Source organism: Lupinus angustifolius, chromosome LG04, assembly GCF_001865875.1.
Source record: "Lupinus angustifolius cultivar Tanjil chromosome LG04, LupAngTanjil_v1.0, whole genome shotgun sequence".
In the NCBI taxonomy this organism is placed as follows: Eukaryota; Viridiplantae; Streptophyta; class Magnoliopsida; order Fabales; family Fabaceae; genus Lupinus; species Lupinus angustifolius.
This window is the reverse complement of record NC_032012.1, coordinates 1,647,457-1,673,969: the sequence shown is the minus strand read 5'-3', so window position 1 is coordinate 1,673,969 and position 26,513 is coordinate 1,647,457. Positions and strand designations below refer to the sequence as shown.

At 30.5% G+C, this 26,513-nt stretch overlaps 2 protein-coding genes across 8 annotated transcripts; one reads left to right on the top strand and one right to left on the bottom strand.

The window, feature by feature from the left end:
* LOC109345042 (glycerol-3-phosphate acyltransferase 3-like) lies at positions 361-6,306 on the top strand. 4 transcript variants are annotated; one of them, XM_019583799.1, is made up of 13 exons: positions 361-674; positions 1,769-1,960; positions 2,125-2,182; positions 2,505-2,623; positions 2,933-3,032; positions 4,062-4,157; positions 4,266-4,362; positions 4,746-4,833; positions 4,911-5,007; positions 5,174-5,259; positions 5,349-5,468; positions 5,562-5,664; positions 6,050-6,306. In XM_019583799.1, exons 2-12 carry the CDS (start codon positions 1,839-1,841, stop codon positions 5,662-5,664), a joined length of 1,086 nt encoding a protein of 361 aa, XP_019439344.1. In that variant the 5' UTR covers positions 361-674; positions 1,769-1,838; the 3' UTR covers positions 6,050-6,306. The 4 variants fall into 4 exon arrangements, with proteins under 4 accessions (XP_019439344.1, XP_019439341.1, XP_019439342.1 ...); XM_019583796.1 differs by having other exon boundaries at positions 362-674; positions 5,562-5,660; XM_019583797.1 differs by having other exon boundaries at positions 362-674; positions 1,740-1,960; positions 5,562-5,660.
* Positions 10,591-17,193, bottom strand: LOC109345041 (potassium transporter 10-like). 4 transcript variants are annotated; one of them, XM_019583795.1, is made up of 9 exons: positions 17,054-17,193; positions 16,088-16,299; positions 14,953-15,178; positions 13,965-14,210; positions 13,424-13,474; positions 13,050-13,310; positions 12,773-12,940; positions 12,073-12,327; positions 10,591-11,838 (listed from the first exon to the last, which is right to left on the bottom strand). In XM_019583795.1, exons 2-9 carry the CDS (start codon positions 16,211-16,213, stop codon positions 10,829-10,831), a joined length of 2,343 nt encoding a protein of 780 aa, XP_019439340.1. In that variant the 5' UTR covers positions 16,214-16,299; positions 17,054-17,193; the 3' UTR covers positions 10,591-10,828. The 4 variants fall into 4 exon arrangements, with proteins under 4 accessions (XP_019439340.1, XP_019439337.1, XP_019439338.1 ...); XM_019583792.1 differs by lacking the exon at positions 17,054-17,193 and adding an exon at positions 16,373-16,578; XM_019583793.1 differs by lacking the exon at positions 17,054-17,193 and having other exon boundaries at positions 10,591-10,790; positions 10,829-11,838; positions 16,088-16,213.

Sequence of the window (26,513 nt, the reverse complement as noted above, 5' to 3'; positions counted from 1 at the left end):
TTTATTTTACTGCCAAATAGACACATTAAATTACTTATAAATCTATATGTTTGTGAGAATAATTATCCTATAAAGTTTGTGAGAAAAATAAATCTAAGTTATACATTCATTCATGAATATTTAAGATTATAAAAGTTAATTAGCATGACACAATCATTAAAAAATCATAATTATTTATCTTTTTAATATTGATTATTAAAATAAGATTTAATAATATATATTATTTGGGTTCCCTAAGATCATCTCTTTCCATAATATATTTATATCTTTATTATTTACTGGACCCTAAAAATCCTTTTTACCTTACTTTTTTTTCCTTCTCAAAAATAACCTCATTCTGCATTCTTAAAAAACTCGAAGCCACGAGTTCTTATCAAACTAGAACCCTCATCCACTTGTTTTAAATATGAGAATATATTTAATTTTTCATTGATGTCACGTGATAAAATTCCTCGTTTCTTCATTAATAGCATCAAATGAATACACTGGTTGAACGTTGTTAATCAGAATTTGTTCCGAGCTGGTTTGACAATAACAAAGAACCATCATCACGACCGTCCAATTACCTCAATTTCCCATAATCATAATCTTCATCGTGTTACCAACAAACCCTTTATCACTCAATTCCTTCTTACTTAGATCCTTGTTTTTCTTCCTCACAATTCGCTTTTAAGGTTTGTTCTTCAATCTCAATCTTTTACCTTCTTTTGCTTTTCAATTTGTTATTGCTTTCTTAACAAGATCTGAACTTTATGGTTCGTGGGTCATGATAAAAATGTTAACTTTGTTGCATGTGTTGCCTTCTGTATCCTTACTCTGAATTCATGGAAGCTATTTGATTATATGACAACAAAAATCGATTTTTTTTCATGGGTTTTCATTCTTTGTTATCTAAGTAAATTAATTTCTGGAACCCATGTCACCTTCTAGGATTTTGGGCACTGTGGAAGCTGTGTTGGAGATTAGAATTAGATGTTGTAGTGCTAATTATGGATTCTGTAAATATTTTTCTTGGTAAATATGTTGAAATTTGTTGCATGTATTGCCTTTTCTATCCTTGATTCTAATTTAATGGAAGCTGTTTCATGAAATGGGAACAAAAATTGAAATTTTTTCTGGGTTTTTCCTCTATCCCTATTTTCTAATTAAATTAATTGCTGAAACTCATGTCACCTTGTTGGATTTAAGACACTGTGTATGCTCTTTTAGAGATTGAAGATATATATTATAGTGTTAATTAAGGATTATATAAGTGGTTTCTTTGTTAAATTTGGATGGACTTTTTTGCTCTTTAATTTGGTATTACCATGTCTTCATCTTATCTTTAATTTGGAATGTTATTGTGCCTACCATGTATTTGTTGAGGATAGCTTCTTTATTTACTTTATCATAATAAACACCACAGTGTGTGTATGCAAATCCTTTGGTGTGTGTAACATAAGAGGAATGCTCTAATGCTTAGGGGTTTTCTTTGTCCCCAATATTGGTATATGGGATAGAATTTTGTTTTCACTTCGGTATTGTGTTTATCTCATGGCTGTTTTAAAGTGTTGCTATCTTATGAGAACAAATCTGCATCATAAATTCATGTTGCTATATAATTACAAATTGTTTTACAGTAATTGGCAGCATTTTCTATTGATGTCGGAAATTTCTGATTTGACTATTCCTTTTTGGAATTATACTTGCATAAATATCTAAATTTTTAAATAATCCAGTTGAAATGATTAATTTTCCAGTAACTCAGTGAAACTGGATCGAATTTCAGGATCAAAAGTCTACGTTAACCTCACTTTTCTCTTTGAAATCTCTCTGGCATAAGTGAAAGCACAGGACTGATGAGTAGCACAGGGAAACTCAAGTCTTCAAGTTCTGAATTGGATCTTGATCAACCCAACATTGAAGATTACCTCCCTACAGGGGCCATCATTCAACAAGAGCCTCATGGAAAGCTTTGCCTGTATGCCTTCTCTTTTTCCACGCCTTGCTTGTATTGTTATTTGGATACTGAGAATAAGTTGGCAGTGAAAAGGAAGCAATTTTTGTATGAACTTCATCTTTTTGGAACTTGGTTATTTAATTGTCATTTTAATCTTTTTGTTTTCTTCTGAAAACTTTTTTCAGGCATGATTTGCTCGACATTTCTCCTACTTTGTCTGAGGCTGCAGGTGCTATTGTAGATGTAAGATTATTCTGTTATATTTTATTTACTGCAATCCCGTTTTTGAGGTTTTGATGCATCAACAATTATCTTTGAGTGAACCAATTATGACGGAAATATTATAGACCAAACTTAAAAATCAAACATCAAACTTAAAAATCAAACATCAAACTTAATGAGTTCTGTGTCTTTTAAGCTGAACGCTGTTTCTTATCTCAACTTTTCTGTTCAGTTTTCATATGCTAGATAGAGATACTGTCTTTTTCCAATATTCTTTAAAACTCATTTTGCATCTTGGCTTTGACGATTTGCTTACTTGTTCGGAATATTTTATCTTGGGTAGGACTCATTCACAAGATGCTTCAAGTCAAATCCTCCAGAACCATGGAACTGGAATGTTTATTTGTTTCCTTTGTGGTGTTTCGGAGTTGTAGTTCGATATTTGATTCTGTTCCCTGCAAGGTTAGCTTATTCCTTTTACATATTCACTTAAACAGTGTTTGGGATGATACAGTAACTAAGAAATCTGCCTATTGTAGCTTCTGCATAGCTAATTTTACATGCTATTTTTTCCTTGTCGATTTAGTCACCAAGAACGACAGTATACTAGGAAAATAAATTATTGGTGTATGCTTGCACTTCAACTTTCATTTTATCTATTTCTCCTATAGTATTTGGCTTATTTGTCTCTCTCTGCTGCTTTTCGCATTAATTTGTTCCTTTACTGTCATCTTTTCTAGCCATGTGATACCATCCTACTTGGCCATGCAGGGTTCTAGTTTTAACAATCGGATGGATAATATTTCTTTCATCCTTCATTCCAGTGCACTTCCTATTGAAGACACATGATAAGTTGAGGAGAAGTATTGAGGTGCATATTTAACTTCTGATTTAGTTTTTCTTTGAACAGAGATTTCTTTTTATCTTTTCTTACACACTACCAAAACTACAGTTGTTGACCTTTCTACCAGCATGAAATATAAAAGATCTGTTTGAAGTAAATTTATCGTTCGCAATTGTCTTAGTGGTACTGATAGATTATCATTTGTATCCTATAGAACCCTACCAGGTACGATTCTCGTGCAGTGGGCTACTTTTTTTTAACGTAATGAGTTTTAGCCTCAGTTGGATTGAAGTATCTATTATCTGACTTCAATATATTCTTCCTCGGTGTGGAAAACATGACAATTCCCTTATGTTTTCACTTTTTTTGCTACATGTTAGTGGATAAAAGTTGGTTGCTGGTTGTGTTAGTAAGGGTAGTATCATCAGGGAATTCATGTTTGTACTACAAGCTAGCTAGGTTTCCACTGCAGTACAGTTACAGTTATTAACTGTACTGCATTTTACTATCCAGGGTAGCTTAAAGCACAAGTTACTACATTCCTATAAATAGAACGGACCACCTATTATAAATGTATCTTGATTCAATAATAGAAAAGTGATAGTTCAGTTATCATTTCCCTTCCTAACTACCTTTCTCCCTCTCTCTCTCTCTTTCATTCTTAACTGCTCACTTTACACTACCAAACCTGAAGAAAATACTGTTGGAAGCTGAATATAAAAATCAAATTAATTCTCAGGATTAATGAATGACTGCATTTAAAATTCAACTCATTTATTAGACTAATGGATCGGTCAGTAGATGTTGAATATCAAAGACCAATGGTAGATAAAATCATTTTTATTATCGAAGTTGCATGGAACCAATTTTTAGCGAATTCATTGGACAAAATTTGAATTTCTCCTCTATATATTGGTATACTTGATTGACCGATGCTGTATCCAGTGGAGAGCATGGAAGATAATTATTTCAGTGTTTGTCATAGCCTGTTTTCCCCTACACATTGACATTTTGTTTATGAAATTAAGTGTCTTGTAAATTGGTCGTTTCTGTCAGAGGTCTTTGGTGGAGATGATGTGCAGTTTCTTTGTTGCATCATGGACTGGGGTTGTCAAGTACCATGGACCAAGGCCTAGTAGGCGACCAAAACAGGTTTGTCTAACATCTATTAATGTTGCCATATTTATGCATTCGATTAAGAGTGTAAGAGTAAATGTTGTCTTTTTACTAATCTAAGCTTTGGTTTTATATGTTGATCAGGTTTTTGTGGCCAACCATACTTCCATGATTGATTTCATTGTCTTAGAACAGATGACTGCATTTGCTGTTATTATGCAAAAGCATCCTGGATGGGTTGGTAAGCACATTGAGTTATCATGTTTTTGAACATAATACACAAAACTTGTGTCTCCATCATCAATACCAAGTTTATTTTCTAAGCATTTGCATGTTGGTGTTAGTATGGTTGTAGTTACACAGGTTCTAACTTCTAAGAGAATGTTGCTAGTCCACATAGTATATGGGAATAAAAAAGCTTAGGTTGCCCTTAATTAGTGCTTAGGCACACTGCACTCAATTTTTTGCTGCTGGACAATGTAAATGTTTACGAGGAAGAGTAGATTATGTGATGGACAACTAGAGATGATTTAAATAAACATGTAGCTTGGTAATGTTAAATCAATATTCTATTTATCTCTTGAATCTTTTATGCACGTTATTAAAAAAATAGATTCTGTCCAGGGTTGTTGCAGAGTACCATTTTGGAGAGTGTAGGATGTATCTGGTTCAATCGTGCAGAAGCGAAGGATAGAGAAATCGTGGCAAGGAAGTAAGTATAAATGAAGATATTAGAAAATGCATTTCAGATCTTATTCGATTTAACTTACATGATTGTTCATGTTCTAGATTGAGGGATCATGTCCAGGGAGCTGACAACAACCCTCTTCTCATATTTCCTGAAGGGACTTGTGTGAATAATCACTATACGGTCATGTTCAAGAAGGTATATGAAACATCTGCAAATCCTCAATGTAAAATAGAGTTACGGTGTTGTGCAATTTATGGAAAAGTTTTATCTTGTTTGTTCTTTTTTGTCTCCGTTGACTTCTATTCTTGTTCCGGTTCTCAGGAAACTTTTATTGAAGCCTTCTAATTTTAATGATGTTTAGGGTGCTTTTGAACTTGACAGCACAGTTTGCCCAGTTGCAATCAAGTACAATAAAATTTTTGTGGATGCTTTTTGGAATAGTCGAAAGTAAGATGATGTTTTTCTCACGTTTATTATTTCTACTATGCTAATTGTTTTCTTGCTGTAATAGAGATTCTGATTCATGCATTTTGCAGGCAATCATTCACTAAGCATCTATTGCAGCTAATGACATCCTGGGCTGTTGTTTGTGATGTTTGGTACTTGGAGCCACAAAATCTGAAGCCGGGAGAAACAGCGATTGAGTTTGCAGAAAGGTAAATAATCTTGATCTAGATTGTATGGAGAGAGGTCTATGTTTAGCTTTCTATGTGTTAAAATTTCTGTCTATATTATTTTAAACGATGCAGGGTGAGAGACATAATATCACTTCGTGCTGGCCTTAAAAAGGTTCCTTGGGATGGATATCTAAAGTATTCTCGTCCTAGCCCAAAGCATAGGGAAAAAAAGTAAGTTCAATTTCCTTATATTTCTTGGTGTCCACTAGGCAGCCATTTACATGAAATTATTTTGGTTTCTTATCTAGTTATGGACTCAGTAGAGATCATAATATATCCATGTATGCATTTTTTATGATCCTTAAAGCATTTTACCACACATTTGTTTCAATGAGATGTTTCAAACATGTTACTTTAGCCTTTCAATTTTTCTCAAATTATAGTGAGTATTTAATATTTCTACCTTACAAATAGGATTGGATAGTATAGTAAGAGTTGAAAATTGCTCATCTTGTAGCTGATTCTGTTGGTTAGAATTTGCATTTACCACTCATGCTGTATTATATTCTTATTAGTGTTGGATGATTCATGTTAATTTGTTGGTCACCATGGATTTTCAGGCAACAGATTTTTGCCGAGTCGGTGCTGCGGCGCTTGGAGGAAAAATGATGTGTACCTCTTGTTATTTCTATGCTGCTATTTAGTATTTACATTCATGTTCATTTACATATGCATGCATCCATGAATAACAAAGTTGCCTCAAAAATTTTCATACATCTTCTGTCTTGGGGATGCTAAATTTTGTAAGGGGTGGAAAATTTTGGTGGTTTTTTCAGTGTTGTGTTACCAAACACATTTCAATAAATTGTGTATCAATTTCAATACATAGCAAAGATGACTTTCAATAATTGATTATATGTCCAATTGGTTTTTTCATGTTTAATTTGCCAAAAAAATGATATAATATTATAATATAAGTTATGTTTATTGACAAATTAATGATATTTAAATCTTTTGTGACCATTTTGCCTATTCTTTTTTACTTTCTTTATCTTTAGAAATTAGACTAATATTGATTTGATCTATTTTCATTATTTGATTTACTAGCAGTCTCATTCATATATGTTCCAACCATATAGTCGTAATTTTACTCTTTTTTTACAATAAGAACTATCTCAACTTTTTAAGTATTGGATTCATTCTTAATCCTATTTTGTCCCGTGTGTCAATTTATCTAATACAATATTTTTATCTCTCTTATATTGAGTTATTCTCTTGTTAATATTTTAGCATCTAGCATTCAATCTTATATAACATTTCTCTTATGGTAAAAAATCATTTTGAGATTGAGTGGTTTGAGTTTATTTTCATTTCGTCGACCTCATTTTAATTATACGGTTTACTCCTCTCAAGATTATTACCGTGTTGTACGATTCATTCAAAATATTTAAATTTAGTGACTTATGATAGGATATAGTCTCCAATCTTTAACTCTATACTTAAATCTAGTTTATTTTCATTCAACATGAGTTAAATCTTATAATTTATATCTCTCTAAAATATACATTATAATATGAGAAATTAGCATCTCAAAATATAGTCGTGCCATCAAGTTATTCTTCTTCATATACATTGAGATAGAAACAAAACTTAAAATCACATGCTTAAAAATATGAATGTCTTTCACTCAAATCAATAAACTTAAGTTGTCCATTAACATTTGATTTTAATTTCTTGTAACATTAGCCCAAGTTGTGCTTTCTTGGATGAATGTGAGAATTTAAAACATGAATCCTGACAATTACATTCTTAGCAAAATTATTTGTACATTAGAATTTTGATATTTTTTTGCAATATGTACAATAGTATTTATCTTCTACTTTTTTTTATCTTTTTATCTATATACCACCTCAATAAAACCAATTTCTTTTACAATATCTTTCAACAAAAGAAGTTCTTTTAAAATAATTGCAATGGGACAGCTTTCCAAATTGGCTATACATGCAACATTATCCATTTTCTTATGGCTATACAAGCTTTCCTCTAACTGAATATTTTGTTAAAAGAAAGAAGACTTATTCAAAATAAACCAAGCAGACTATGAAAAATGCATGTATTGGAATTAGACTTTAAAATCCACTAAGCTACCATGCTGGGCTGATTCTAGATCCCTTGGTGGACGCGTGATTAACAATTTAACATCTTAATTTACTTTGATTACTGGATTATGCTCTTCCATCGTTAACTTCCACACATGGGCACGTCTAAAATGTAGTATTGTATTAGTCATAATCAAACCATTCTATATTGTAAGAGTTTTTTACAATGTTAAATTATTATCTACTATTCATATTTATTGGAGAACAAAGTCACCATGGAAACAAGACAGCAGTAATAAAAGTTAATTGATTAATTGTATGGTTAATCGATTAATTGGGTAAGTGTTAATCGATTAACACAATAATTAATTAACTGGTTAGAAAATCAAGTGAAACATTGGTTGAACAATTCTTGTAATTGGCACATTTTACACGTTTTACATATTTAACACATGTTGAATTGTTTTACAACATGTGTTTATTAGCTTGTTAGAGAGTTAGGTTAGTTGCATTGTTTGCTTTACAAAACACTGTATATAAACAACACTCTTGTATCATTTCAATTCAACAAGAAATGTTCATAATATTCGTTTTACGTTTTCGCAATATGGTATAAGAGTCTTTAGACTTTAGTAACTGTTGTGCATTCTCTATGATAATTATTATCTTTGTTGAATTGAGCATTCTTGAATTCATCTTTTTGCTCTCACTTCCTGGTAAATGGTTGTTTCTTGTCTATTGGTAGAAGATTGATACCCAAAGATTTTGGCGGATTCAGACTAATTGTTGAGGAAATGGATAATACGAGAAAATCAAGTCATATGTTTTGTCCTTGTTATCATAAAATTCAGAAGCAGCAACATCTATTCCAATTACAACCTTTCAAGTATAACCAACTTTTGCAATTGCCGTCTTCAGAAGCTCAAGACCCTCTTTGTTTTGGTGGATATTAGGACAAATGCCGTCAACAACAATAGTCTATACAATGTCATACAAGATTCAAGTCATCATACAAGGAGACCCAGTTTCAAATATTGTAAATGCTACACTGAATGTGATGAGGGCATTGAGGGGAGAAGAAAGAAGAGACAAATACAAGAATGTTCAAAGGTATATTCTAAATCCAAGGTATTAGTGTCATGCAAGATTGTGATCATGCTTTGAAGATTATTATAACCCATTTTCAAGACCCTATTTATAAAGGGATGATTAGATTACTCTCAAGAAAATGTATGAAATTCATGCCAAGAAAGTGAATACTATGATTAGGAGCAACCGAGGAAGTTTCAACAATGTAAAACCAGGAGAATATGGTCAATAGTTCTGACCAAGAAAATAATCAAGTGATTGAGAAAATCTAATCACATCAGGATCGAGATTTCGATCCATCACATTGTTATCAAATCAAATTATCAAGCTTGAGTCATTAACATTTACCCTCCAGCTTGAGGGGACTATTGGAGAACAAAGTCACCATAGAAATAAGACAACATTAATAACAGTTAATCAATTAACTGTAATCGATTAACACAATAGTTAATTGATTAACTGGTTAGAAAATCAAGTGAAGCATTGGTTGAACAATTCTTGTAATTGGCACAATTTACATGTTATACACATTTAACACATGTTGTACTGTTTTACAACATGTATTTATTAACTTGTTAGAGAGTTAGTTAGGTTAATTGCATTGCTTGCTTTACAAAATATTGTATATAAACAATACTCTTGTATCATTTCAATTCAACAAGAAATATTCATAATATTCATTTTATGCTTTCACAATAATATTTATTTATTATTAACTTTAAAATATAGGTAATACAATAAATGGTGTCTGATTTACTCTATGAATTGATACTTCAATATCATTCCCGTATTTGATACTAGTACTCTCCAATTTTTCATTGATAGAGGTATTCATAGAGTATCGAAATTACTTTTTTAATAGATAAATAAATTATAACTCTGTTACTTTTCGGATACTTTCCGATACTCTTAAAATGTGTTTCCGACTCCTCTCATATATCCAAACTACCATATAAGAGCATTTTAAGAGGGAGAAACGGAAAGAAAATCTTGGCACATAATCAATTAAGTAGAAGAGACACATTCAATCTACCAAGTGGACTTATATAGAAAAGCGTATTTCATAGAGAATAAAGAGGAAATACATTTATATAATGTTAGTCATGGACTAAACATGATCAACACTATTCCTAATTATGGGCACTATGATTTTTATTTTATAAAGAAATGTGTTTTTTATTTTAGAATTTCATATTATTATGTTTCATTAATTTTACATACATATTTTATGTCTATCTTAAAAGCATCGAATTCTACATTTAAAAAAATATGTGTATCAATATATTGTATATGATATTCGTATCAGTATCGGCGCTTCATATGATGTATTGATTGTAGATTAGTTTATTCATTGTTAGTGCATAAATATTATACTAATGAGAGTTGTAACATAGATTAGAATGAGGAAATAACTAAATTTGAAGTAAGGACATACAGGTTGTGCAGATTCTGCAACTATCACCAGTTGAATTGCTCTTTAGTATTTTAAGTTACATTCTGTTGCTCAATTGTGCATCAATACATATCCTGATATATTTTAATTTTCCACAGACACTGTTATATGTTAGCAATCTGCACCATTCAAAAAGGGTGAAGTTATGCACATTAAACGAATTGTCCCATCTCAGATTTAGGCAGCATGCTGTTAAAAAAATAGTCAATGCAACACTGAGGGGAACAACTACTAATGTTTTGGGTACTGGTAACAAGGGTAGGATAAGGAACTAATCTCTTTCGGAATGCATGACTACCTCTCTCATCAAGTGTCGCTCCTAGGAATAAAACCTTTGACATTTTGGTTACTACGGGGATCTAGCATAGCCTTATATTGACAAAACCATTACTATTGAAATAGCAAAACCATTATATTGACAACTAGCATGTAACAACTTTTAGTTGTTTTTTGATGAGTATAGAAATAAAAATTGGAAAGTGAGAAATATAGATAATTTGATTTCTTGTACAAGAAGCTGTAGAATTTAAGATATACTTATAACATTGCTGTTAAAAGAAAGAGGTGGTCAGCACATGATTGCCCAAAGTCTTTCTTCTCAAGACATTTCCATGTGATGGTAAAATTATTACCATAATACCATAAATGGTGCTGCTAACATGCTACATTATGATTAACTGTGCACAAAATGAAAGTCCCAAATGAAACATGTTGCTGATCTTAGGACCAAAGAGAAGGGAAAGAAAAATGGATGGGGTCTATACATAGAAAACCTGACCAACATTTAAGAGACTCTCATGTGGTACATTGAAGATCACACTATTTTCCCTACATATCTTCCTAAGAAATGCATATACATAATCAACAGCTATTTTCTTGTAGAATCTTGAATCCCTACTTGCCCTCACAACTGTGTTTCCGAGTATGTGAACCACCCCAGCATCCTTGCAGTTGTTCAAATATTCAAGTTCGTCTACCTCATTCTTGCTACTTCCGCGTGATGGAGATATGACTGATACGATTGAATCTACTGATGCCATTGTTAAATCCATATTCGGTGAAGCCACGTTTCCGTTGTTCAAAATGCCATCTCTTGACTGATTTGTCTGTTGTTCATATAAGCTGTATTCATCTGAATCTGATCCTCCTTCCATCATAGACTCAAGCCGAACAAATATGAAAAGGTTATGAAAGAGTTTTTTCTCAAAATCATCATCTTTCTTATGCAGGTCCTTATAGCCATACCGTGCCACACATCGAAACATGTGGAAATTCTTCGGTCCAATCCGCTTAACAAGGAACCGCTCTTCTTCAGGGACAGTGTAGACAGGAAGATATTTTACACATACAAAAACAACAACAGAATGGATGGCTGGTAGGTTGGTGATGAAATGAGAAAAGATGTGGGGGACTCCACTTGCAAGCTCTGTGTAGACTAATCCAATTCCAGGCACACGAACAAGTCCTAAACTTGGGCCGAGCCCAAGAATCCATGCCATTGAGACCTTACTATGCAGTTCAAACTGGTAGCGTTTTACTGTACCATAATGCCAAACATACATAACAAGAAGAAATGCTGCAGCAATTACAAGAGGAGCCCATCCACCTTGATCGACTTTGAAGAGTACAGCGGAGAAGTATGTGCATTCCACAATCAATGACAAGCCAGTGAAAATGATGACAAGAATCCAATGGCAACGCCACACTAATATCATGATTAAAATCATAAGCAATGTTGTAACGAGAAAGACTATCACGACAGCAGTACCTGGAATGGCACAGACAATTATATGATTAAGTGAACGCTTAAAGAAAAGGATGCAATGACCTGTAAATCAGAGGTACAGCAATGAACAAGCAACGAGTGCGATAAAGTTCCCTAAACTGCATTGTTGACTTGATAAAGATAAGATGCATATGTAATACTTCTATAGACCCTTTGATGTTAAAAATATGTAACATTGCTCTTTCTTCTTTGGAGGATTTTAGTTAAAAAACTTACCATATGCATTTCCAATCTGGTTTTGATCTTTGAATCCAGCAGTAACAGCAATGCAAAGAATCATAAGGATCCAATTGATATCTGGAATATATATCTGTCCGAGGAACTTCTTTGATGTATGTACAACTTTGACTCTCGGGAAACAGCCATGAGCAAGGGCTTGCTTAATAATTGAAAAGGTTGCAGTAATCGTTGCTTGGCTTGCGACTATAGCTGCTGCTGTTGCAACAACAAATACTGGCCAGTATATAGTGACTGCAGAAACTAAAGATAATCAACATCTGATGGATAAAAATACTACTTGAAGAAACAAATGTGCATTGCTCTAACAAAAACATACATGATCATTGAAATAGGTTTATCACCAAAGATAAAAGGCTAACTCTCATTAATGCTTAAGCTACTAGATGAAAGCTCAAGAGTGGTTTTATATCAAATACAATTGTACGCGTCCCACTGTGCCGTAACAATTATAAATAAGAACAAGAAGTTATTGAATAGTAAACTTTAAAAATAAAAAAACTTGTCATAAATTGGTGAACATAAGATACCGAAAAAAGCGAAACAAAAGTGAAAACATAGGATGTCCACCATGAAGTTATGTAATAAGAATGCAACAATATACTTGTTGAATGTATTCTAAACACCACAGGAGCATCACAAACAATAATTTCAATACAGAGTGACAAACACTACAAACCTGGAATGGAACGATAAAAAACATCTCGTGAATGACTCAAGTTATTCATCAAGTAAGCAGCCTGCCCAGAATAGGCCAAAAGAAGGCAAGGGAACACAACTAGAGTAAATGCAATCTGTACAGATGAGACTGGAAAATGCCCTAGGTCGGCAAAGAGTGCTTCTGTCCCTGAAATAAATCATCACGAGTTGTGAAGTTCAAATCAAATACTCACTTTATTCATTAATAGTGCTGAAATACAAGAAAGGAAATTAACCGTAATAAAAACTGAACGTACCTGTTATGCAGAGCAAGATACCACCAAGAGAAGTCCAATTTTCTTTTCCTCCTCTTTTTAAATACCGATATATATACACAGGTGAAAAAGCTCGTAGAACGTCACTACCATGTTTCCAGAGGTTGAATATGCCTATACCACCAATTAGGAGAAGCCAAAGAAGGACAACTGGAGCAAATAGCCAACTAACTCTATCTGTACCATAATGTTGCATGCTGAATAACCCAACTAATATGGCAACAGCAACCACCACAACAACACCTGTAACCCAGGAGAAAAATAAGTTTTGAACACTACCAACTCTAAATCAATTGTAATTATGCACATAACAGGAAATAGAAGGAAAACGTATTGTTACAGGTGTTGGAACATACCACTACTCAAATCGGGGTGATTTACCTTGATCCCGCCAGAAGCTGATAAAACTGCAATAGAAAATCTTATTGTGAGTATATTGAAATCATTTTGTTTGTAGTCTTAGCCACATAACAGATAAATGAAATAAAGCATAGCAAATGGTACTTAATCCATGACACTATCCCAGCTAATAAAATACTATTTTGGGTTGGGCTCTCCTCATGTACTTAAGTCCTAGCACTCACTCCCATATTGCAACACCTAGACTGGTGCCACTCAAATTTCGACATTAAGCTTAAAAGTTTGTCGGATTTTCTATTTCATTTGCTGAATCAATTAGTACCAAGTAATCCATAAGGTCATTCAAAATCCTAACGTTTTCAAGTTATATTCGCGTAACAGTTTTTCTTCATCTCATAACATAATTTTATGATTTCCTCATGCAGTTTGGTAAATTTGCCCAAAAGTGAGAAATAAACTACTGAAGCGTATAAAATGGTAGATAACCTACTTGGGGGTAGAAGAAACAAGAAATTCAGGTTAAGACAGAAGGCATACCAGATATAGCTGGGGTAAGAATCCCATCTCCAATCATCATGCAGGTACCAACAAGGACTAGAATAAGAATGGTATTTTTAATATATCCTTTTCCCTCTAACCACCTTTTGGTTTTGGCAGCAAATGACCTTTCATGGATGGTAGACCGACTATATGTTGTTAGCTCTTCATCAGTACGATGTTGGTTGGGAATGGTTTTAATATTTGCGTGTCGGCAGAGCAAAGAATAAAGAGCCAATGTTCCACCTGTTCGACAGGTATAAGTTTGGTAAAACTTAGTTGCAGTTCAATAGTGACAAACAGACATATGATTAGTTATATGGTTTCCTTGTTTATTCTAGGTATCATCTACCGAGTTCAGCATATTTCATATAACCTATTGGCTTCCTTATAAAAGAAATTGTGTACCCATTATTATTTCGCCCACTTAGCATAGTATCTATCCTCTTACTAAAAGTCTTTGCCTTTGCTCTCTTTCCCTTTTAGTTATTTTTAATAGTTTATCAATACTAACATGCCATTGATAAAAAGAACTAGGATGACAGAGCGATAGTTTTTCTTCCCACGGATGATCATTCCGGCGGAGACATCTCTTCCTGCCAACAATCATCTTGGAGATGACTTGACTTCCCACCCTGAATCATGCATTCAGGCCCAATATGACTTTTCTAGCCACCATGAATATATTTCTGATGAATTCTCTTCCTATTATGAATCATACCAATGGTAATTTATTCTATCTCACTAAGAGGAATTCTCTAGTGTTGGTAATTCAAGCTTCTAAATTTGTAACTTGGGAAGATTTTAGTTATTGTTGTCTATAATTGCTTGCCGAGAAATTTGCTGATCATATTTTGAGTAAATTCTCTTCTTCCTTGGTCATGCAATATTGTTGTCTGGATTTTGATCATTACTTAGTTTTCCCTTTGTCTAATAACAAATACTATCTTAATTGCCAGAAACCAGAAATTATAAAAACAAAACGTACCTTGGCCATTGTCGTTTGCTCTTAATACTATAAAAACATATTTGATAAGTGGCACCAGAGTAAGAGAGTAAATAATCAAGGAAAGAGCTCCAATCACATCTTCCTTATCATTAACTCCCTTAGGAAATATATTATAGAAAACGTATAACGGGGAAGTGCCCAAATCTCCATAAACTACACCAAGGCTCTGATATGCAAGACGTAGAAGCAACAATGAAGAAAATTTCTGAAAAAGATCAAGACAACATCAACATGAGACTATACAGTAAACACCAGTAGCAAACATAACATCATAGTATTAATCTGGTTTTAGAGAGTAAGGAAATCCGGATTGAAAATTTAGCTTAAAATCACTAAACAGTTAATAGACATGTAAAATTTGGATTTCTTAGTCTATATGATGTTTACATTTGTACTTGAATTTCTTTACAGAATTTGAATCTGAACTTAGACTAACGTTTTTATTTTAAATCCGTTCTACTGGTTGTAATTTAGAGTAAAAGGTCATTCTTGTGCAAATGATTTGTTATTCGCTGTTAAAAATATAAAACCATTCAATTACTTCCAGCACGAGGTAAAATTGGCTTGTTGCTTGTTCATGCTTCAAGCCCAACAAACTCCTATGTACAAAACCATTTGAGTGCTTCCATGTAAGCATAAATTTTTTGGAGACTTGGCCCCGTGCTGTTAAGAAGTTCAGATATTTATTAAGTCCTAGAAAACTAGTGGATGATAGAAAGGGGGAAAATCGAAATTGCAGATTCCACATTCATAATTCTAAACAACATTTTCAATACTGGTTTTTGGACATGAACCTTTTGCTTGCACTGCATAAGCATATATACAGTAATGATGCAATGGCCTAATCTAAATAGCATTCAACAAATGCATTTTTAATCAAGATAAAAATATGTTATCTTCATTCCAGAAGTAGTAGTAGCTGGGAAGAAGAGACTAAGGATAGCTAGAACAATTACACATCTTTATAGGATTGTTAAACCACAATAAAGAGCATTCAATTCTGCTAATTAATTAAAAAACTAATTAGGTAAGATAAAGTAAAGTGTCATAATAAATACAACCAAATTCAACAAGAAAAAGACACAGAATATTATTAATAGGATTAACATCATACTTTTTCTCTGTACATATTTCTGAGTCTTCCTGCTTCTTCATCCATAGGTTGGTCTAGCTTCTGATCCAAAGTCCACATACTACCTTTGTTATTGTTTTCTCCATCACTCTCTACTGTTGAAGTCATTTTGAAAATTCAGTTTAATAACTTCCAACTAATAACAGATATGATTTGTTCTCTGATACCCTTTGTTCTCAGTTCCTCTACCCCTCCTGAAAAAAATACAGAGAAAACATTGGTAAAACAGCATAGACCCATATGAAATTTATGCAATCAAAAGATTACAAAATTGAATATTTTACTGAATTGTTACATCAGTAATCTTTGAATATAATCCAAAATCTAGAATCAATATATAATCCACTTTGTAACACCATACACTAGTCCAGCTTTTGACTTTTAAGAAAATTTTACAGAGCCAACAATAAAAGGACTCAAACTTTGTTAAGACCACAAAGATAAGGTCAACATATATATGATAAGGTCGAGGTTCCCAGGAACACGGTTTCTACGCGATTTACACCTATTATTATTATTAAAATACATTTTCTAAGTTGAATTTGGTATGCAGGAAAAAAAACAAACATAATAATTTGATATGTGGTCCATAAGTATCATATAAAAATTCATCATAACCTGGTATCATTTTCCGAAAGTTTATACCACAACATGTACTAATTGTTTATCAGAAAAGTAAAACATGAATTAAATAATATTAATTTTATTTTTTTGAAATACATAAAATGATATAAATATTGAGCCAGAATAAGTGCTTTCATTGTAAACATGCATACCCCATTATAAAAAAAGTCTTATAAAACTCAAGCGAAAGCCAAGTTTTATGCAAAATATGATAACCAATGAATGAAAATAGAGAACAAGTTCAACCACCAAATACACAAAACATAATAAATGACCTCAAAATTTAAAATTAAAATAGTTGTAGCTGAAAATGAAGCATCTCACCTATCACCAAACCAAAGAGAGTTGAGGTGAAGAACAAAATCCCAGATAGAATAACGGGATTTTGAACCACGACAAGAACCCAAGTCGGTTGTTGAAGGGAAAAGGGAAGAGAAAATAGAGTTTACAACGTAAACTTCTTATGAATAAATAATATAATGAAATGCTTCACTGTGAAAACCATAACAACTAATCAAACCTTATTTTGGAACAGACAAACTGTCTCTGTCCAACAAGGCTAAAATTATATAAACATTGGAGATAGTATCTAAGTGTCTCATTCTCTCTTCCCACCGATCATATTTTAATAAACAATATAAAAATAATCATATTTTAATAAATAATATAAAAATGTTAGTTTTTATTTTTAGAAATTGCATCCATATACATGCATGTACAATACGAATATGTCGGTCCCACTTACCCTATGGTGTGTGCCTTACTTGATATTTTTTGATGTCATTATTTTTGCTGCTATGACTATATGCCCTACTCTGAAATGAAAAGGACATAAATGGGATAAATTCCATTCCTACCATTTTTTTAATCTTTGGATTCCAAAACCTAGTGGGGACAATGTTTAGTATGATGTTGTATGTTAACAATTAATGATGTCAGTACTATAAACTTATCATTTTTTCTGTTTGAACTTTATCACTTTCTAGATAAAAATTAACTTTTAAAATTTATTTTATTATTAAAATAATTGTATATATAGTCAAATGTCAATGATAGTTAGGTAAAAGCAACATATTAATGGACGAGCTGGTTAAGAATTCAGAGAACTTGATAGTTAATTTCTAAGCAAAAAATAATTATATTAGGATATACAGAGAACTTGGAAATTTTTTGAAGGGAAAAAGTAATTAAAGCATTTCTAAAAAATTATGTTTTTTAATTTATGTAAAATTGATCTTTGTTTAAATATATTGTTAAATTATTAATAGGTCAACAAAAAATCACTACAATTGGACTTGGAACAAAACAACACAACAAAACACGTAAGTATTGAGATAGGGAGAAAATAGTCATCAAAATAAAAAATAGATAAAGATAAGTAAATTTTAGAGTGAAAAACAATTAACCTAATAAAATTTAATATATGAAAAATATAATTAAATAATAATAATCTAACGGGTCGGGATTAAAACAAGATACATGGGTTAAAAAATTTGTTACTATTAATTAAACAATCAACTTTATCAAGTGTTAAAGTTTAAGGAATAATTAAGAAGAAAATAATGTATAATTACCACTCATAAAAAACAAAAAAAATAGATTATTGTTTTGAAAACAATATGTTCTAGTGACATATTAAAAAGTAATATTTTATTTATTTATCATTTACATATATCAAGTATTATCAACACTCTTGTTTTCTATAGCGTTTTTCGATTTGAGAGGAGAGAACATGGCTGTTAATTATTAGAGAACATGGTTGCAGCAAATTATTGACACTAATAATTTTGATGTCTGGTTTACCAGTAATATAGAGGTCCTTTCTCACGATCATTGTTTATGTTTCACTTTTTATATTCACACAAGCGTTATTCATTATTATTATTATTATTGTACTGTTTATACAGATTTTTTAATTACATCTAGACAAATCTTGTATTTATGTTAGTTTCTCTTTCTTATGATTAAGAGAATTTTTTAACATAGCATTTCTATTGCTGTAAATTTTTTATGTAATTTCTCTTATTTTTATGTGAAAGAATAGTTATGAATGATTTGAAGTATAGCATTATTAAATTAATTAATGCCCGATGCTAGTAGTAATTTTTTATGACCATTTCATAATTATTTTTCAAATGAATTGCTTATAATCAAAGTATTGTACATTTAAAGATATAACTGACCTCAATAAGGGCCAATATAATTAACAAATATCAATGTTGTTAAATTAAATATGATGTTAGGTTTGACCTGTACGGAAATAATTTGATAGCAGAGTTAAAACATACTATAACAAACCTATTACGGAAATACTTTGTTAATAAGAGAAAATCTTTGGTCTCAAAAAAAAATCATAACTAGTAAGTTGTTTTTAATTAACTAGTAAGTTATTTATAGCCATTTAATAATCTGAAATTTTGACAAAACTTAACAAAAAATATTATTCACAAAAAAATCTTAAAGATAAAATGCAATACACAAAGATTTACCTAATCATTTAATATTAATTATTAAGGGAAAATTATACTCAATACCCCCTAATACTTAATGACCCAAAATTTACCTAACCTTTTAGTAAACATTTATCTAACCATTTAATGTCCAAAATTAACTCATGTCTCTAGTCAATCAATTTTCTTCAAGTAATATGAAATTGTTACTTTGTGTATTTAGAATTTTTCTTTCTAATTCAATGACGTCTTTTCGTTAAATCGAAATATAAAGTTGAGACATAAATGGAGATAAGTAATCTTTATTCTAATATTTGTTGAAGATGGATCATATGTTCAAAAAATTCATATCTCGTATTCTAAGTCAATTATATTTAATCAAATAATATAAAAAATATATTTTGTATTTTTATAATTTTTCTATTTTAACCATATTTTTTATTGGATTAAAATACAAAAATATATATAAAAAAATGGACATATCATTTCGATTGATATTCAAGAAGCACACCTCCTCTAATTTCGAGAAGTATATTGATCTCTCTTGTTTTACCTTGCCTTGCACTCATTCTCTATCACAGAGTTCACTTAGGCTTCATTTTGTTTTATAAGAGAAAGTAAGAAGAAAGAAATAGGTGAGAAAGAGACTAGAAAGAGAGAAATAGATGAGAAATATAGTAGATTTTTGTGTTGTTTGGTTTGAGATAAAAAGAAGAGAAAGAGAAGAGAAAGATTTATATGAAACCTCTTGAATAGAGATATATTATCTCAAACAATATTGCAAATCTTATCCCACAATAATGAAAACATGTTATATCAATTAAAAAATTAAATATTAATTATTTTTTTCTATTTTTGTTTCATTATCATTGATAAATGACAAAATTTAGGACACAGTTTAGAACAATACATCATTATTCCATTTTCTCTCCAAAGTTGAAGAGAAACCAAAAGTATAGGTCCCACCTAACTTTTCTTTCTCTCTTTCCATCCTTCCCTCTAAACCAAATGAGGGAAAGAGTTTATTTCTCTTCAATCTCTCTTCCCTCCTTTTCTTTCTTTCATCTTTCTATCCTACCAAGTGGAGTATTAAAATTAACAAAATTATTTTGCTTCTTCTCTCCCACGATCTCTTCATTCTTCTAAAGGCATATGCTAAAAGAATATTGGTTTGTAATATAATGGACAAAACAAGCTTGCATGTTATCATCATAAATACAAAATAGGCATCTCATGGTCCCCTTTTTAAAATAAAAGAGATGTCATATTATATAATTATATAAGGGCATTGACAAAATTAAGATTATTAAAACTCTGCCACATCAATATTATATCATCATTCTCAACTTGACACTCTTAATAACGTCTGCAACAACACTCATAAGATTTTTTTATCATCTTAAAACTCAACTTAGTTTCAATAATGTTAATTATCTAGTATTTTTGTAATTTATTATCAAATATTATTTGTACAATAGTCTTAAATTTATAATTTAATTTTAATTTCAAAAATTATATTTCAATTCAATTAAAAAACTAATTTGGAATTTCTTATTGTTTTAAAATTTATTTGCCAAAATTATATATTAGTTGAAAACTTTGGATGTTACTAACTATTACTTATTAACGGACTACAGGTTAAAAATGTTATCAGATCAGATAGGCTCGGCTATTTGACTAGTTTAACCACTAACCGAATTTTAAAACGGCTCTAGTTTGTAGTCTTAATTGAATGAGATATTAAACTATTTTAAATTGGGATATTCAAATCCAACAATATTAAAATAGGTTAAACCACATTAACTTAGAAAGTAGACGGAATGACACATAAGTTTTTTAAAAAAGCGAAATACTACACAAATATTTTATTTTACTTCGATCCATAAAAATGATAATTATATAGTATAGATAATTATTATTTATATATAAAATCATTCGATATGACCAAATAGTTTAATTATTTAAACTTGCTAAACCTAATACAAAACATCTTTCAATTTAATACCTTACTCAAGTTTCACAATATTAATAAATACAAGAATCATACAAGTTTGAATAATAATCAATATTACATCAAAAAAATAATTTCGAGGATATTATTTTTATTATTATTTCCATTATTATTTTATAATTAGAGAATATAAGGTAATTATATGACCAAAAAATGTTACGTCGCGTTTTTCGATTGAACACTAGATACATGATAAGTCAAAGCTGCTACCATATTTTTTGGTCAAAATGTACAAAATATTATTTTTGTTCATTGTTGGAATGTATTTGTTTTTAATTTCTCGATATGGACTCTTTCGATTACAAATCTAAGAATATATTAGCATTTATTTGTTTATACTAGAAAATATCCTCATTAATTATATCAACTAGTTCAAAGTTGTTTTGTTATTTTATTTATTTGAATGGAAAAAACTTATTTTTTATTCTGTGTCAGGCAAGAATGTATGTATATTACTCCTAGAAATCCCTTGAGCAATAGACTATGTAGTTATGAAATAGAATTTTTTTTATTGGTTGTGATGAATTTATTTTAAGGTTCAAATAGAAGATATGATGCTTAATCGGAGTTTTTTTTTAGTTTCCCACGGGTATCCTCGCACTAGAGGCAATCATGTCCGAGCCGGGAACATCTACAGGTAAGTGAGGCTAACTCTCCCAACGGACATTTTTTCCATCCACAAGACTCGAACCCAGATTCTTACTTAAGAGGAATCAAACATGTACTACTTGAATTAATGTCCGTTGGTGCTTAATCGTAGTTTGATACAACTCTATGTCAATATTGTATCTTAATCATGATCATATCAATTTTCAATTCTTAAAAGTTTATATAGATGCTCATTCATTTTTCGTTATTTGATTACTTATCTAAATTACAGTCATATGTCTGCTATTGCATCAACTTAAAAGAGTTGATAATATTATTTTAATTACTCTTATCTCATTAATCTTTATTATATTTTCTTTGTTTAATTGTATTTATTAAAAAAATATTAAGTATAAATCAAGTTTAATAAATGAGTTACTATTTATCTATATAAAAAGTATTTATTTTTTATTTATATAAAAATATTTATTAAAGATAAAAAATTAATAAATTAATCATTGTTTAGTATATCATAATAAAAGTTTATTTATTGCTAAAAATGAAATTAAAATAAATAAATCAAATGAATAAAAAGAGAGGCTGAAAAGAAATTTCATACTTGCATCTCATATCATAATTAAAGGAGAGGAGTAACATAAATTTATCGCTTGTACTTTTCTGAATTTCAATATTTTTCAACTAAGAACATATATAATCTATTTATAATTGTATCTGAGACCCTAAATGATAAGACATATGTTATTCATAATGATAAGAATATTATCCCATATTAAAAAATATGATAACATCCATGGTCATCCTATCTCTAATTCAACAGGGTTATTATTATTTACTTAATATTTTTAATGGATAAATACAAACAATTTAAAATCTGAAAATTAGCAAACAACTTGATAATTCAACATTATTTAATTATTATTTACTGTTTTTCAAAATTACTTTTTAATTATTGTAACAAACCGATAAATAATATTATATTGCTAGTATTGTAATTTTAAATCAATGGGATAAAATCAACAATTCTATCCTTTTTTAATTTAAAAATAACGTGATAACTTTATTACTTTATTTCCGTTTTTATTTATTAAAAATTTACATTTTTTTAGGAAATATATACTTTTTAGGTCACTCAAAATTGGATGATTGAGAAAAAGGCAAGTAAGTAACAATAAATGCTATCAAAAAGTCTTAAGTTGAGTTTATAATGTATTTAAATATTTAACTTAGGACTTGTATAAAGGTATCCACGTTAGTAAATAATATATGTCAAACTCATAAGACTCTAACACGTCATTATTTTGCTTTTGAGATTAAAAATAGAACTATTCATATCTTCCCATGACAATACTCAAAATTGGATGTTTAAAAAGGGCAAGAGATAATAAATGCTATCAAAAAGTCTTAAATTGAGTTTATAATGTCATTCTATGATCACGATTTATTTTTTATTATTGTTGACTTTTTAGAAAAGATAACCTAAATGAATGATGGATGATGAATTGCATTTATATAAATCTTTACACTGTCAGTGTATACATTTACACGCTTTAAAGATTTAGCTTAAGACTTATATAAATGTATCACGTTAGTTAATAATATATGTCAATAAAGTCATAAGACTCTAACACATCATTATTTTGATTTTAAGATTAAAATTCCAACTAGTCATATCTTTCCATGATAATACTCAAGACTAGCTAACACTATATTATCATTATCCATTTAAAATTGAATTTCATTTCAATAATAGTAATTACCTAGTTTTCTAAATTAAAACTGACTTTCAAATATTAGTTTATTCATTGAAACAACATTTAAAATTTGAAAAAAATATAGAGAGTTAAAAAACATATACAATTGGAAATGTCTGTTGAAATAAAAACAAAAACTATATTTAAATGAAAATGGCAAAGTTTAAGAAAAACATTTACGTACATTGAACGCACTTTTGTACATTTTTTCAGAAAACTTTAGTACATAATATTATATTTGAGTATATTTACTCATTTATGTTACTTTTATTATTATTATTAGATATAAAGGAGTAATGTGATATAAATAGAGTGGATAAATAAAAGAAAATGGCCCATACGTCGTGAAATTAAGAGACAATTGTCTTAAAACTCTACCATATTTTAAAGGATAGCATCAAATATTACGACTATGTTAAGAGTCAATCACCGATTTTAAAATTAGCAGAATGCAATAAAAAAATCTGACTACAAAATAAAATTTTGGATAAGACTCTCACAAAACTCTGGTGCGGTTGCAGTAGACACACAACTTCTGTGAAGTAGATTTATACAAAATATTTTCTTTCAATCAATCCTTGTGTTGGTACCAGAGTCAGCATGGGTGGAGAAACCCTTATCTCTTACCCATTTTGAGTGTTGGTCGAATTATTTTTTTCTAAACTCAGCCTTAAACTTAAAGTTAAATTGACCCCTAATGTTGATTGGACCCGTGTTTGAACTTGACTTATACTTGATTAAATATAATGCATATTTAGTTAAATCTTCTTCTCAATATTACTTATTATTATAGATTTATAGATATGTAATTTGGTATATGAAATAATATATGTATATATGTTGATCTTATATATATAATGAAAAGTTATAAAATCATGTGATACTTTCGATCAAAAAGACATAAATGTTCAATATACAATTTAATAGACACTCACACAAATATGAAGAAGGTAGCCATGAGACAGAACATGTCATACTTATACCTTATCATACCCTAAATATTGACTAAATATACTTTTGAACCATGATTGGGGTAAATCGAGTGAACAATTAAGATGGATCTTACTCACTTGTAATTGGTAGGAGAGCATCCTCTATATATATAAAAACATATTATTTATTGTATTTAGTTGAAAAATATTTAAATTATAAATAATTTAATATCTAAATAATTTTATGTTCCATCAAACAAGTGTTTGTGGTATAGAAAATATGTGTGCACATATCCTAGTCTAAGGGTAATGATGAATAGCCTCATCCTCCCACCTTTGAGTGTTCAACTCTCAATGATTGAGTTTCCCATATTATGCAACAACCACAATCAAGGGTAACATTTGTTAGCGTGCTTTTAATTATAATTATAAATACTTTTAACTTTAAATATAAATGTAAAATCAAGAACTTATTTCTCTAGAATTGAAGAGAATTCTTTTCCATAACATTTACTATGTGGGATGCACATTTCTCATATTATGCATATAGTATTTTTTAAAATAATATATATTTATCATTTCTCGTATCTATATATTATCACATCTCTGTCCCAATGAGTTATTTGATCATGATAACAATTTAAACTATAAAATCAATCATTTAATACTTCGGTTAATGCTTCCTTAATCTATTAATCATTACGTCAAAATATATATTTAACAAGGTTATTCAACAACGGTCGTTTAACGATAATCAACAACACTATTATAAGTAAGTGCTCTTAAATTTGATAGGTGAATATAATTTCAATATTGTTTCCTTCAACGAGTGTTATTGTATGTTTGTATGAGATATTCAAAAACACTCTTTCAAGTAAGCATTTCCTTCAACATGTACATATAAACAACGCTCATTACAATGAATGTAGTTCAACGTGTTCGGTTGGTTTAAGAAATATTATATATTTAAGTGCACTTTCTAACCGCATTATTGAGTGCTGCAAAGTTCTCTGTATACAAAAAGAAGAAAAACACTTTCTTGTGTTAAGTTTAGCATGACTTTGGTTGAAGGTATTAAATTTAGACTCTATTTACATATATTAAAAAAATTTGAAATCTGATGCAGTGTTGCTCTTGTTACGTAGTTACCATGTGCTTATGAATCCATACATACAATAAGTTAGTTAAATACTAGAATACTTTTTCATTGAGTAGAAAATTTTGAAACCTATATCTATATCAAAGAAAAAAATGAGAAAAAAAGGTACCCTGGATATGCACACATGCTCATATGGCTATATCAATGATAGTTCTCCATTGTCCCTTATGACAACAATCCTAAATTTATGATGACAACACAATTTCAAACTCTCCAAAGGCAAATGGAGCAAATTAGATTGGAGTATGGAAAAGGAGGGTGAATAATCTGTTGGTTGGACAAGGTCTGCCAAAGGTACTGCCTGAGGATAAACCAGATGAGTTGAAGGAAAATGACATATAATGGAACTGTGGTGGATGCGATGTATGTGTTGATCATGGGGATGTTTGAAATATGTTATTATATGAAGTCCCACATTGTCTAGAATTAGAATAGAGTAGAATATCAATGTTATATATTGGACTCAAGTCCCTTGTTGTAATGTGCACTAGATATAAGCACCAAATAGAAACACTCCATGGGCAGGTGGGCCCATGGGTGTGCTAGGGTTTGTAATCCTTATTCTCCAATAATATCTTGGTAGCCGCTCAGCGCTCCCGGGGATGCAGGCACAATTGGTCGAACCCCGTTATCAAATTCTCTTGTTTCTTCTCTTATATTTATTCTATGCCTTTATTTGATTGCTTGTGGTCAACACTGTGCAACGATCGCTTCCGCTGCACGAACAATTGGTATCAGAGCCAATTGGTATATGGCTCTTAACCCAGACGTCAGATAATGGCTAAAGAGGGTGAATGCGTGATGGCTAGACAAGGTACGTCAAAGGTAATGACAAATATAAAGTAGATGAGTTGAAGGAGAAGGAAACATGG